Source organism: Anser brachyrhynchus (genome assembly GCF_964034855.1).
Source record: "Anser brachyrhynchus genome assembly, chromosome: 6".
Classification (NCBI taxonomy): Eukaryota; Metazoa; Chordata; class Aves; order Anseriformes; family Anatidae; genus Anser; species Anser brachyrhynchus.
In genome coordinates, this window is record NC_137700.1 from 30688668 (window position 1) to 30701602 (window position 12935).

At 41.5% G+C, this 12935-nt stretch overlaps 1 protein-coding gene across 2 annotated transcripts in view; it reads left to right on the top strand.

Moving 5' to 3' along the window:
• Positions 1-12935, top strand: part of ARMH3 (armadillo like helical domain containing 3) — a 120850-nt gene that overhangs the window by 13022 nt on the left and 94893 nt on the right. For both annotated transcript variants that reach the window (XM_080596808.1, XM_080596809.1), the window contains exons 9-15: positions 2447-2503; positions 3546-3589; positions 5237-5297; positions 5884-5930; positions 6629-6704; positions 9377-9470; positions 12814-12915. In XM_080596808.1, the coding sequence (XP_080452934.1) occupies positions 2447-2503; positions 3546-3589; positions 5237-5297; positions 5884-5930; positions 6629-6704; positions 9377-9470; positions 12814-12915 (481 nt within the window). The remainder of the gene's footprint in view (positions 1-2446; positions 2504-3545; positions 3590-5236; positions 5298-5883; positions 5931-6628; positions 6705-9376; positions 9471-12813; positions 12916-12935) is intronic.

Consider the following 12935-nt stretch of genomic DNA (forward strand, 5'->3'; position numbering starts at 1 on the left):
TTACTTGGTAATGATCTCCCCCTACCTTCCACTTTTGTTTCTTTGAGGTTGCTGGTATCTAATGGTGGGTAGTTCATAGAGGACAACTTGAGTATTCTGTTTCCAGGAGATTTTGTCTGTCCGTCATCACTGAAAAGAAGACCTTAATGCTGTAGTGTGTGTTCTTTAAAGAGCTGAGAATCACGTTTTTGCTTTCTTTCTGGAAGGAGGTGACGGCAGAAGCTATTTCTAAGTTTGTGTCACCACTTCATTGATGCACTCTTGAGTTTTCAAAGTGCTTACTAGCCACTCTTCAAGGCTATTGCATGTTTGTGCATATTGTGGAGTGGCAGGTGTAACTTAGACTTTCAAAAATTTTGCTGTGATTCCCAGGGAGAGGAAAACCAAGGAGACCGAGATGACAGGGTTGGAAGAGGGAAGCAGGCAAGGAATATGGGGAGGCCCGAGAGGTGCCTGTACAACTTGTAGGCTACTGAAGTTCATCACAGATATGCAGACTACTGCTCACAGGAAGCAACTGTTCAGAACGGTTGGCTCTGAAGGAGTAGCAGGAGTAAACTGCCCTCCCTCTGGGCAGCCCAGGAAATGTTCTCATCATGCTGGTACAGACTTGCAATGGAAAGGCACTAGAAACTGCCTTGACCTGTACGGAGAAATGCTGTGTGTAGATTACATCTGTTAGTCATCTGCTTGCTGCTGAAGGAGTTAGGGAAGCCCAGAGGAGGCATGGAGTGTGTCAGAGGAATGGAAAACTTCAGACAGGAAACATGAAGGAGCCTTCTGCAGTTTTGGGAGTTCCAATTGAAAGGAAGAAGGCAGAGATCCACAGCAAGCACGGCCGACTTCTTGACTTTATCAGCCAAGCACCTTTATGTTCTTGGTGCCAAGAGGCAGGAGACATGTAGCACACCTCTTGGAGAGGCAAAGGGCAATGGGAGCCTGAAGAGTTGTTCATAGGCCGGAGATGACAAGGAACCTGTTCCCCATCCGTTCTGTGATGGGGTGGAACATATGTTTAGGTCTCAGGGCAGCCTCTTGGCATTGGGCAGCTTGCTTATCTGGGAATTTGGATAACTGTTGCCCCTAATTCAGCATGGTCCTGCTGCCCATTGCATGCAAAAGCCTCGTAACTTTTATGGGTCACAAATCACAGGTTGACCAGCCTTCTGTGTGTGAGCTGTGGTATGGAGTCCTGGCCTGAGTTTCTCATCATGGTGTAAAGAGAGCAAGAGAATGATTGAAATTAGACAAACTAAGCCTCAACTCCATTCTTTCAAAAAAAATGTAGTTAAATACATTAAATGTATGGTAGTAATGTAGTTAGATACATTTGAAGCTGGCTTCTTTGTTGACAGAGTAAATTTCTGAAGGGGAGAACGGTTGCACAGAAAGGAGCATGTATGTTTCTCAATAGGAACCTCCCCTCCAGCCTCAAGGAAATCTCTTTGCATGCTTCATGCACAGATGGGCTCCCTGTTATTTTCTGTGACAGCAGATAGTGCTGCTGGAGGCAGGCTGGCTGACTGGTTGAGCTTTGGTGTGTTCTGATCAGTTTCTTCCTTGGACCAAAGAGAAAATCTGATTCTCCCAAACAACACAACAATAGCAAGAGTGTTTTCTGATCGGCCTGATTTTTAACCTGCTGTTAAACCTTGGGCAAAACAGGTAACTGTGTAACTTGCAAGGCTGTATGTGATATGTATTTTTGCTTTATTCTTCCCATCCACTTTGGACTTACTGCACAGATGGAACCTTTTCTTCTCTGTCCAAACCAACCTTGTTTTACACTGACACGTGTAAACAAAGAAAAACATGTACATTGCTAATCTAAAATGCTTCCTAAATTGTTGGGACTTATCTTTATAGATGGAGCCTACGTGCTTTGTTCAGGTTAGTTCAAGGAATTTGTATTCTCGAGAGACTTCTGGCTCTCAGTGGTGGTAACTGTTAAGAGTTGAGCTCTAACCCTGCAGCAGATGAGCCTGTAATACTGTCATGCCTTCCTGAGTCCTCCTTCCTTTAAGCAATCTTTGTGAGGTGTTGCAGAAGAGAGATATCAGAACGCTTATGTCGAGTCCCAGCTTCACTGCTTGTGCTTGCTGCATAACAGTGTGTGTGTCACTGATAACATGCTGTCAGGACAGCTGTTCCACTTCCAAGACTGACAGTCCAGCTAGCAAAGGAACAGGAACTCCATCTCTTCTCCATCTCCATCTGAATAAAATCAGCAGCCTGCCTGGCTGAGCAAGTAGAGTTGTCCTGAGCATAACAACCTTAATGTGACTACTGTTGCTTTGTGTGCATTCTGCTTTGTGGGACAGGAGGGAAAATCTTCCCAGGTGGCTGGGTAAACTTTGGAAGATAAATATTTTGTTTGTTTGTTTTCCTCATAAAGACTAAACTTAAAACCATTTTTCTTGCTTCTTTCTCCCCTGCTGCTGAGCAGTCAGTGAATCCTTACATTGTGAAGCTCTCTATCGTAGATGACGAGGCCACGCTCAATGTGAGTATCTGATTTGATTACCCAGCACTGCTGGGAACGCTCTTCCATGCATGGTGTTAACAAATGCAGTCGTGGTGTCTGGTGCAAAGAGGGTCTGGGAGCAGTACTGCTGTAAGGAACACAGGTGTAGTGGGTTTCTGCCCTAACCGCACTCTTGTGATAGATTTGGTAGCTCATGATTTGGACAGTTTGATCTTCAGTTAAACGGTGGGGGTTGTTAAAAGGCTAGGTAGCAAGGAACGTGCTAAGGTTGGTCTATTAGTCTTTTGTCAGCTGTGTTACTTGCTGTCACTTGCCAAAGAGGCACAGGATATCTCATGCCAAAGGACATCTCTCCACTGCTGTTATCTGATTTTTTTTTTTAACAAGTCCACACCTCAGTTACTGCAGCTCACTAGAAGCTTGTACCCAAATCAAGAGTCCTGCAACATACTTTACGCTGTAGCTGCTTTGTATGTTTTTGCATTCAAACCTAGATAAAAAGTGTCAGTGCACTATGAGCTCTGGGAGGTGTGGACTTGAAAGCTTTCCTTTAGATTAGAAGTAAAAGCAAACTGCATGCTAACTGAAGGGTGAGAACAGCTATTTTGAATTAAATTAAATTAGGTTGACAGAGAAGGATGACCAGTAGCTGTGCAATGGAGGAGACTGTTTGTGAGAAGTGACAATGTCATTAGTGTTTATGGCCTTTGTTTCCAACCTTTGGATACACTTCCTCTGACACAAGCTCCCTTCTGAAGTTCTTGCTGCTTTATTGAGGCTTCTTGAGTGACTAATCTATGTCTGGAGGCCCAAAGAGAGTAAACTTTCTTCTCTGAATTTAGCTAACTAGATACCCAACTTTAAATTTTGGTGCCTTGTTTTTTAGATTTTATTTATTTATTTATCTCAGTGTGTCTTATTAATTCAAACTGCTGCAGGGGAAATTCTTTGTAGCATGCTAGGGAATACTGGGGGGTGCAGCACTGCTCTGTGTTCAATGTTTGTTTTCCTGCATTGAGACTTGTAATATAAACTTCTTTTTTTAAACACTTTTTTGCAGGGAATGGGACTTGTAATTGCCCAGGCTTTATCAGAGTATAACAGGTAAAACCTAAATGTCTCTTGTTTTTAAGCGCATGGTAGTTGCAGTCCATTTCCACAAACTTTTTGAGTTAAAGTACTTATCATTTATCAGCTCTAATGCATCTGGAAAGGCAGGAAATAGTCATGCTTTGAAGTACTTCTGTTCAGTTGATGTTGTCACTGCAAGCGTATGTACCAGGTGTTTTTATTGTCACGGGCGTTACCTCTGTATGAGCCTTGTGTAAAATGGTATGGTCCCAGGTTAGAAGATAAATGATTTGCTGAGTACTTCTCCAATTTAACTGAAACCTGATTTACAAATGTGTCTGGGGCAATACAAATGCCAGATCGTAGGTGATCAGGGAATGTACACTCTTGCAAAGGATGGACAGCAACAACGCTTCTGAAAAAAGAGCCAGCAAGCCAGCAGTAGGGATAGAATGTTCCCAACCTCTGTTTAATAAATAACGATACAAAATATGTAAGTTTTCCTAAGAAGAAAGTTCTTCAGGAAAAAATGGTGACCCAAGAGGGCTTTTTGGGCATGGGAGGATGACAAAAGGATTCTCAAGGTATCCAGAAAAATGTTGTAATTCCTTCAGAAGGTCTGCTGTTAGAGATACACTTGTAAGATGATGCAAGTCAGCAAACAGTGTAAATGTACTTAACATACTAGAGTAAAACAAGAGAAAAAAAAACCAAGCAAACAAAAAACCCCACTCACCCACCTTGTTCATTCTGACAAAAGTTGTCTTAGACTATAGCCTGTTCTGCTTATCTCTATCTTTTCCCCTTCCCCCAAAATTCAGAATTGTTTTCTTTGCATGTTGTATTGTATGTAATTAGATTCCTGTACAAAAGGCAATATATGGCCATATAATCTCTGCTAGCCCATTTCAGTGTCAAATGAAGCAAATTAGCTTAAATCTGAGGTACCCAACCTATTTGTTGACTTCTTGCTCCAATTCTAGTCCTCAGTCAAGGGCCTCCTGTCATGGCCCATGGCTGCTGTCGTGTTTCTGGACCAGCTCTACATACGTGATAGGTCCGATGCTTGCTTATGTTGTCATGTTTACTGAGACTGCTCCAGAACATCCTTGTGCTTTCTAGTTTGCCGTGGAAGGAAGCCAAGCAGGAATGGACAGCTGTCGGCAGAGCAGTTCATTAGGCCAGTTTAACATGTCATGTTTGGGGAGAGAAATGTGGGATCAGGCAGGACTGGGCCATGAACCAGACTAACAGTCTTTATGGTTTCTGCTGGCTGTAGAGGTGATGAGCTGTGGTTTAGTCTGTAGCTGATGATTGGAATGAAATTGATCTGTAGTTACTGGCTGTGTTCATATGGTTGATGGTATACTGTGTCGCCAGTGCAGGACAAAATTCCAAAGTCACTTGATCGCTTCTCCTCAGTGTTAACCTAGACTGAATATATCCTGTATAACAACGCAGACATGGTTTAGTTGCACCTTTCAGCACCCCCTCTTTAAACAATTGACAAATATTTAACATCCCTGCATCCCTTTTTGTGGGTTCTTGAAAAGGAATTGTGAGTGTTGGAACTTTCTCCAGCCTGTATCCAAATCAGATAAAGCTGTCTCAGGATTTAGAGAAGATAACCCTACTTCCATTTCTAAGCCTTAAGCTTCTTTCTTATTCCTTTTTGTTCAGGCAATACAAAGATAAGGAAGAGGAGCACCAGAGTGGTTTCTTCTCAGCCCTAACTAATATGGTAAGCAAGGAAGCAATGCTTTTCTATTCTTAAAAGAGGGGCCTCATATAAGGTCAGGAGGAGGGTGAAAGTTTCCAAAAACCGAGTTAGAATTTTGTTCTGGAGGAGGGGATGCATTGATCTGAGCCAAACCAAACAGAGCTAAAATACCTTTATTCTGAGGACCATATTATTGTGTGGCTGGGAAAGCACTTTCAAAAATAAGGATAGTTCAGTGTTAATTGCTGTCAGGAGTGACATGGGTAAAACTGCTACTGCTTTGGGACAAGCAGATGGGAAATGATCTCTACAGTCCTTTCACAGAGGGATTTAAGATATAGTATTTTTTTCCTTCTGGAATTTGACAGAATAAGCATTGGTCAGTTACAATAGAACAAAATAAAATGTGTTTGTAGATGGTCATCCTGTTCTGTCCATTGTGGAATTTTCCCATTTGTATTTTGCTGGTATTAGAAAGAAAGTTGCATTTGTGCCTTGGATGAGAACACCTGTCCCGAGGCACTTGCGATTTAGATAAATCCGTATCTTCTCTCTTTTCTAATAACTTTCAAAAATTCATCCTTTGTAATACTCTTTCTTTCCATAGGTGGGCAGCATGTTCATAGCAGATGCTGATGAGAAGATATCAGTCCAGTAAGTGAACAGATGTTAGTTGCACAATGAGTGGCAATTCACCACTCCGGTCAATGGGATTTCCTCCATCACGGAGCTGTTTTAATGTAGCAAATGAAAAAGGCTTGAAAAAAAGGAGGTTCTCTTGTAACTGAAATGGTACCACTCCTCTGTAATCAATGGGTTTCTTGGTTACTTAAGTGAGAGAAAGGTGCGGCAGGAGGAGCCACAGCTGAATTGCTTGTAGTGAAGTGTATAAGCAAACAAAACAAACCTGTGGTTTATATGAGGTGCTTTTAGTGTATAAAAGTCATGTTGGAAGTGGCAGATGGGAAGTAATGGTTCATGTACTCTTGTCTCCAAGAATGTATTCCCTAAATTAAGGGGGCAAGTGATAAATACGAGGGTTTGTGGTAGCTGTAGGAACCTCTAGCCTAAAAACAAAGCGCTTTAAAGAGAAAACATTGCTTAAGACTGAGTAACAATGGAGACATTCAGCATGAGGGAAACAAAGATTATAGCTGAGATCTAAAAAGAGGCATTTTAATGGACTGCTCAGTATTATTAATAATGAAAAAAAAAAGAGACAGATTTTTACATGGTTGGAAAAAAAAAAAGTTATTTCAGATGGGCTGTGCTCCTGAGTAGCTTTGATCTCAGGATTCTCATTTGGTGTTAGCCCTTAATTAACTCTGCTTTTGTCTGTATCCCTTCCACAGAACGAATGAAGCAATACTGCTGGCCCTCTATGAAGCTGTTCACTTAAACCGGAACTTCATCACAGTTCTGGCACAAGTGAGTTTCAGCGTGATGTTTGCCCTTTTCTTCATAGTAGATCTCTTTTGAAATTAAAAATGTCAGGAATCAAATTGATGGAAAGATGAGTTTTCTTTTTGTTTTCCCCTAGGTACTTGTTATAGGTGTAGGTGGGCACGAAAGATCAAAAGCCGACCAGGGATTATTTTACTTTTAAGCAGTGTTTCATGCCTTGCCAGAAAATAATTACATTTTGACAGCACAACTCCTGCTAGGATGAGCCGTTTTTCCCACTGAATGGGAAATGCTGCATGGAGCTCCTTCGGTGTCCTATTGATACTGCCTTCAGGCAAGATGCAGCGTGATGACTGGTAGGGGTAAGATTGCTGCAGCTATTAGAGCAGTTCATGCCAATGATAAGTTAGAGTTGAGGGAAAGAGGTTAATCCGGCTCCAAGCTGGATGAATTGTTCTGCCTGCGTATGGACATCCTGTATGCTGTTTGTTTAGGTATCCTTCACTTAAGGACTAAACTATGTGTGAGGACTGTTGTTTTAAATATGGTTTTGTGTTCAAGCTTTGTTTGGAGAGCCTGATCCCTTTTGCTTGGGAGACCATTTCCAGAACAGAGCATTCCTCCTTGCTCTGTTTATGGTGAAGAAGCAGGGCTATGGCAGCCTTCTGAGAAGCAGTGGGCTGCTCTGTACCTTTGATCACAAACCTCTGGATGCTTTTTTAAACAGTGAATGAGTTTGCAAAGGCTGTCAGTGCTGGGGAAGAAATAACAAGTCTGTCTGATCTGATGATTGTGCTGTAGATGGCTGGAGGGATGGCTTGATGAATTTAGGAAGACCTTCCAGTTTAGGCTGTTCATTTTGTTCTTTTTCTCACAGATTACTAGCCGTACTTACAAAAATGATGACAGCAAAACAGTTAACGCCTTTCCCCAGTTACTTCAGCTCCTCAGAGAGTGCAGCTATACATCACAGGCTAGACACTTTGCGTGACAGAGGGAGTAGAGACCTTTGGGGAACTCCTGACAGTGGTGTTGATGGAGGAAGCCTGATAGGCAGATCTACTGCCTCCAAAGAAAGCTTCTGTTCCGTGGGTGGTTAATTTGCTCGAGTTCCCTGCCTCTCTTTTCCCAGGTTGTTCATTCCTACTGCTTGTGAGAGTCTTCTGCTTTCAGTTCTGTGTAATACCAGGTCAGGCCGTTGTGTGGCCAAGATATCCCTGAGGGAGAAGAGGCCTTTGGCAGGGAAAAAAGTGAGGTAGGAAAAGAGCAGCCAGAGTAAAAGCTCTTAAATTAATAATGAGAGGATAAACTAGTTATCTGTGAAAGTGGTAGCTGAAGCAGCCACTGTTCAGTGGGCTTGATTGAAATTGAGGTCTAATGTTCTTGAGTGAATTGTCTGTAATCCTTCATTTAAGAGAGGTCAAGGCAGGGCATGCTGTCCTTGGAAAAACTTCATAAAAGCTGACGAAAGCTCTTGTCTAAGTTTGTGGACGTTGCTGGACTGCAGACTGCTTGAATGACTACCAGCTCCTACGTGAGCACACAGGAAGAGCAGGGATATAGCTCTGATGCCTGAAGTGTGAACTCTTTGTATACTTACCAGCTTGTTGGTCCTCGATTTTTGCTGCTAGGTGGCACTGTTATCTCTCAACTGAGAGTTAATGTTTGGGGAAAGGGAAGGTAAACACCACGGCAAAACCTATGAAAGCAAACCTGTTTTATGTAAAATTTTCAATGGAAAATTGTGTTTTAATTTAGTGCGTGTGTTGATTTAAAATTGTCTTCCAATTTTAGTATGTGTCTGTGCTTCCCATAAAATACATGCATTTGTAGTTTCTCATAAAATCAGATATTCAAAGACAATACTGAGCCTATTCACTTGTGAAGAACCCTACAGAACCAACACCAAATCAGCAGCTCTATATCCCTTTCTTTTTTGAAACTGTGATGATATATTAAGGCAGATGATACATTTATGTAAAACATGCCCTGTGAAATGGACACTCTGCTTGGCAGCCAGATTTAAAATAGCATGGCAGATTGCCTACTGTATCACCAGTTTGGATAGATCTGGGAGCTTACGAAGAGTAAAATCAAAGCGGTAATTAGGCAGGCAACTGTTAGCAAAGATGAAATGTGCAGAGAAACCGGCTGATGGAATCAGAGAGGATCGATAACGACAGTGTTACTTATGTTTTGCACTCTTTTCCTCTGTTGCCTGGGCTTTACAGTGGTATAGAGAGGTAATAAAGTGCTATCATCTTTGAATACAAGCAGGTGGAGGGTGGGAGGGATAGGAGGATTTGTTTTAGAAAGAAATTAAAGGATTGTAGAGGAAGACTTCAAATGCACACCCTTGGGCTGTTTTGAGGGGGGGTCAGAAACTATAAACGGTGTAGGCTTCTGCATACCTTTTGTGGTTCTGTGCTGGGGAAGGGCATGTTACTTGTCTGTTGGAGACAGCCACTGCTTTTTGTGTGTTTTGCTGAGTAAAGAAGTTGATGTATGGTTTAATTGTAGATGTCCAAGGTTGTGAAACATAGCTTTCATCTTTGGAGGAGGGGTTGAAGTTTCTTGTGATTTCATTAAAGTCATGTCTGACGTGTGAGTGTGGAACAGCACAAGTAGTGGTCTGTATGACTGCTGCGCAGGGAAGCTATTAACCTCTGTGTGTTTGGGCATGTGTTTTTGATCAGAGCCATCCTGAAATGGGTCTTATGACAACACCAACCAGCCCAGTTCCAACAACGCCTGTCACTCCACTTGGAACCACCCCACCTTCTTCAGATGGTAAGAAATGTAATGTTCCTCTGGGGAAAAACTATTAAAAAGTAAAATAACTAACAAAGCACTTCCTCATGATGGCAACTAATGAGGTCTGTCTGGAGCAGATGTAACCTGGTGTTCTTTTCCTGGTGAGAGCTGCTGTACTAAACATGAGCAAGAAATAGTATTTGGCTTCAATTCAAGAGACGTTTTGTGTAGTTTCTCTTTTGCCTTGTATATTGCTCAATGAAATTTTTCTGATACTCCTTCCGAAAACACTATTGTCCCAGTATCTGCGTGAAGGTGCACCCAGCATATTAGCTATTCTACACAGGCTTTTACTTTTGAGTGTTTCTAGTGTCAGGTTTCCTGCCTGGGATTAGTTGTCATTGGAACAGATTTACAGAAAATCACGCTGGATTCCTGCTTGTTATTAATGCACTTTTCCCCAGCCTTGAATTAACTGGGATTTGAATCCAGCTTGGGAGTTGAAGAATTCCTCCCTCTGGTTGCCTTTTCTCTGATATGCTTTGTAAATGACTTCTTGCACTGAGATCATTCTTCTAAATGAGATGTTATATGCCCAAATAGATACACTTTAAAATCATTTAAAATAAAACCCTTTTTGTTTAAGTTATGGATGGATGTAGTCCGGTTTAAGAGAGGAGATGAAATGGCCGTTGTCACCTACTTTGATGGCATCATCTAGATCTGAGGAAGGCGTTCAATGTAAGAATAGAGGCACTTTCAATAGAGCACAATTTGGAAGTGTTGAAATGAAATGAAAAGCAGTCTGGGTTACTTTAGTTGTATCAGCTATTCAGGTCATTTGATATCCTAGTTAAGGATGATCCTCCCTGTGGATGAATTCTGTCTGGTTACCATGGATATCAAAAGCTTCAGTTAAAAAGCCCCCTATGTCTCAAGTCTCCGTGTGCACATAACACAAAATGTAGAGGGACGGGCATTTTGTGGGCTTCTGTTCAACATGTTCGTTGCAAATGTATCCACCCACACACTGTATTACACAACTGACAGAATTTGTGCTTACCTACATCTACAGTCTGCTCACATTCTCTCTTTTTTTTTTTTTAATTTACTGAAAAACAAAAGCAAAACAAAAACTTCATCCTGCTTTCCGCATAGGCAGTGATCTTACGGAGCTTGAGGCTTCTTGCTGCTTGTAAGGTTGCTAAGTTTAAAGATTGGAGCTGATCTTAGTGAGCAGCGATTACACTGGGAAGCATTCTTTATTTCTATTTCCTGTCACCTTGCTGATCCCTGCTCTCTTTTCTTTATATTGTTTTAATTTTTTTATTTTTTGAGGGACTTGGCTTAGTTTTGAGTGGTACTTCTTTAATTTTACTCTTATTTTAAAGGTATGTCAGAGTTTTCCTCATTTTCTGACGTCTTGCAAGTCAGCTGTAAAATTTGCCTGTGGCTGAGAGTTAGGAAGAGGCATTTCAGCTTTGACAAGATTGCTTTCTTCTTTTTCATGCACTTAAAAAAAAAAAGAAAAAAAAAGTGTAGTTAAGTTATTTTCAAATTTCAGCAACATGTAGAAATTCCTCTGATTTTTTTCAGGCACTTTTTAATGCTGACTGGGATTAAAAATGGGTTCATATCTGGGTTAATTTTTTTCTGTAAGTCTAAATTGTGAACTAAGACCTTTAAAGTTTCAAAATATCTGTTTAAAAAACACCACACCCAAACATCTATAGCATGAACCAGGGTAAGCAGTGATGTGCTCTTCGGAGTGATTTTTTTTTCTTAAATGAGACTTTTGCTAGAAACTGTTGATCCATAATATGTAAATTGACTGTGCCTGTCACCATAGTTATCTAAATGTCAGTTTGCTTACTGTTGTTAAATATTCATTCACTGCGTTCATTGTAACAGCTTCAGAAGGACCCACTGGGGATATAAATACATTTTTTCAGTCTCTTAGCTAAATCTTTGAGCTATTCATAATATTGGGGGGTGAAAAAGTCTCATTGCTTAGACTTCGCCAACAGACTGGGCATGTGAACAACATGTTGGGAGCTCCAGAGTTTCAAGCCTGAAGAAACTAAAGCAGCTCGCACTTAGGGATGTGCAGCCTTCAGAAGCTAAAAGCCCCATTATCATTTCTTTGATGTGATTCGAACAGCGAGGTTACATTGATCTACTTGGCCCGTTGTTTCCAAGGGCTGCAATTTTGTATTCAAGGGGATTGTATAATCCTGAGCTCTGGGCCTCCCAGTGCTCTGTGTTAAGATTCCTGCATTTTGTTGTTGGTTCGTCTCCCCTACCTTTCTGTGCCTATGCGTGCTCCAGTTCCAGGAATAATAAATCTTATTTACCACATTACAGGGTTATGAGATTGAAAGCTTGAATTGTAGAAGGCATTGTTAAAACAAACGTTTGTCTCAGCCAAAGTACGGTTACGTACAGGATCAAATTGCTTCTCCTCAGAGCCCCAAACCTAGCTATCCAAAACTCAGATGCACATAATTCCTCACTACTTGCAAGTTCCAGTCTCGTCATAAATACCCTTTTCTTCCCCCAAGATCTTGTGTGAGGAAAGACTTGAAAATTACTGCCGATAGATTGAAAAGAGAATGTATAGTTGTCAAGATATGTGTTCTAGTCAACTGCAGATCTTTCTCCAGTGCAAAAGGAGCCCTTTCTTAGGCTGTCTTTATGGACTGAGAAGGGAGAAGGCCTTCAGGCAATCATAAATCAAGCCACGTATGGCCTCCTGTGTTTTAGATCCTGAGAGTTTGTCAGGAACTCCTAGGCAGCCAGAACAGAAGTGTTACAGTCATATCAGGACAGGAAAGTAAAACTGTAAAAGGTCCCCTTGAATCTAGTGCCTTGTGTTAAAGGCACGTCATTGTCCCTTCAATTTATCAGGCTCTGTGTTGGTAGATTATAGTCTTTTCATAATCTGATAGTGTAGTGTGGTATTGCATTGTTTTTTTTTCCAGTTGATCAACTCACCATGGAAATAAATACCATTATTCTTGACCTTATGTCTTGCACTGTTGAACTGGTTGCAAGAATTAGTTATGTGTTGGTGAGAATTTGTTGAGTCTCCCTAGGCTGGGAGTGTTGACGAGTGCTAAAACACCAGGCAAGAGAAAGAGGCATATCACTTTGCAGGGCACCCCAGCCTACCCTTAGAGCAGGAGAAGTGTACTCTGGTGGAATAGTACCAGTATTCAAATACAGGTTCTTTGCTGGGTGATCGTGAGGGAGGAGGAGCTCAGGTGACCCTACAAATAAGTTGATTCTATCCCAGACCTGTGAATCTGTGACCTGGTTCTCTGTATAGTTCTGTCTTGTATTTATGGAGGGTAAATGTGTCTTATCTGCTTTGTTCTAGTTATAAGCTCTGCAGAGCTGCCTTTGGATGCTGACGTGCAAACTAGCAACTTGCTGATAACCTTCTTGAAGTACAGCTCGATTGTGATGCAGGACACAAAAGGTAAATAAATTCTGTTGATG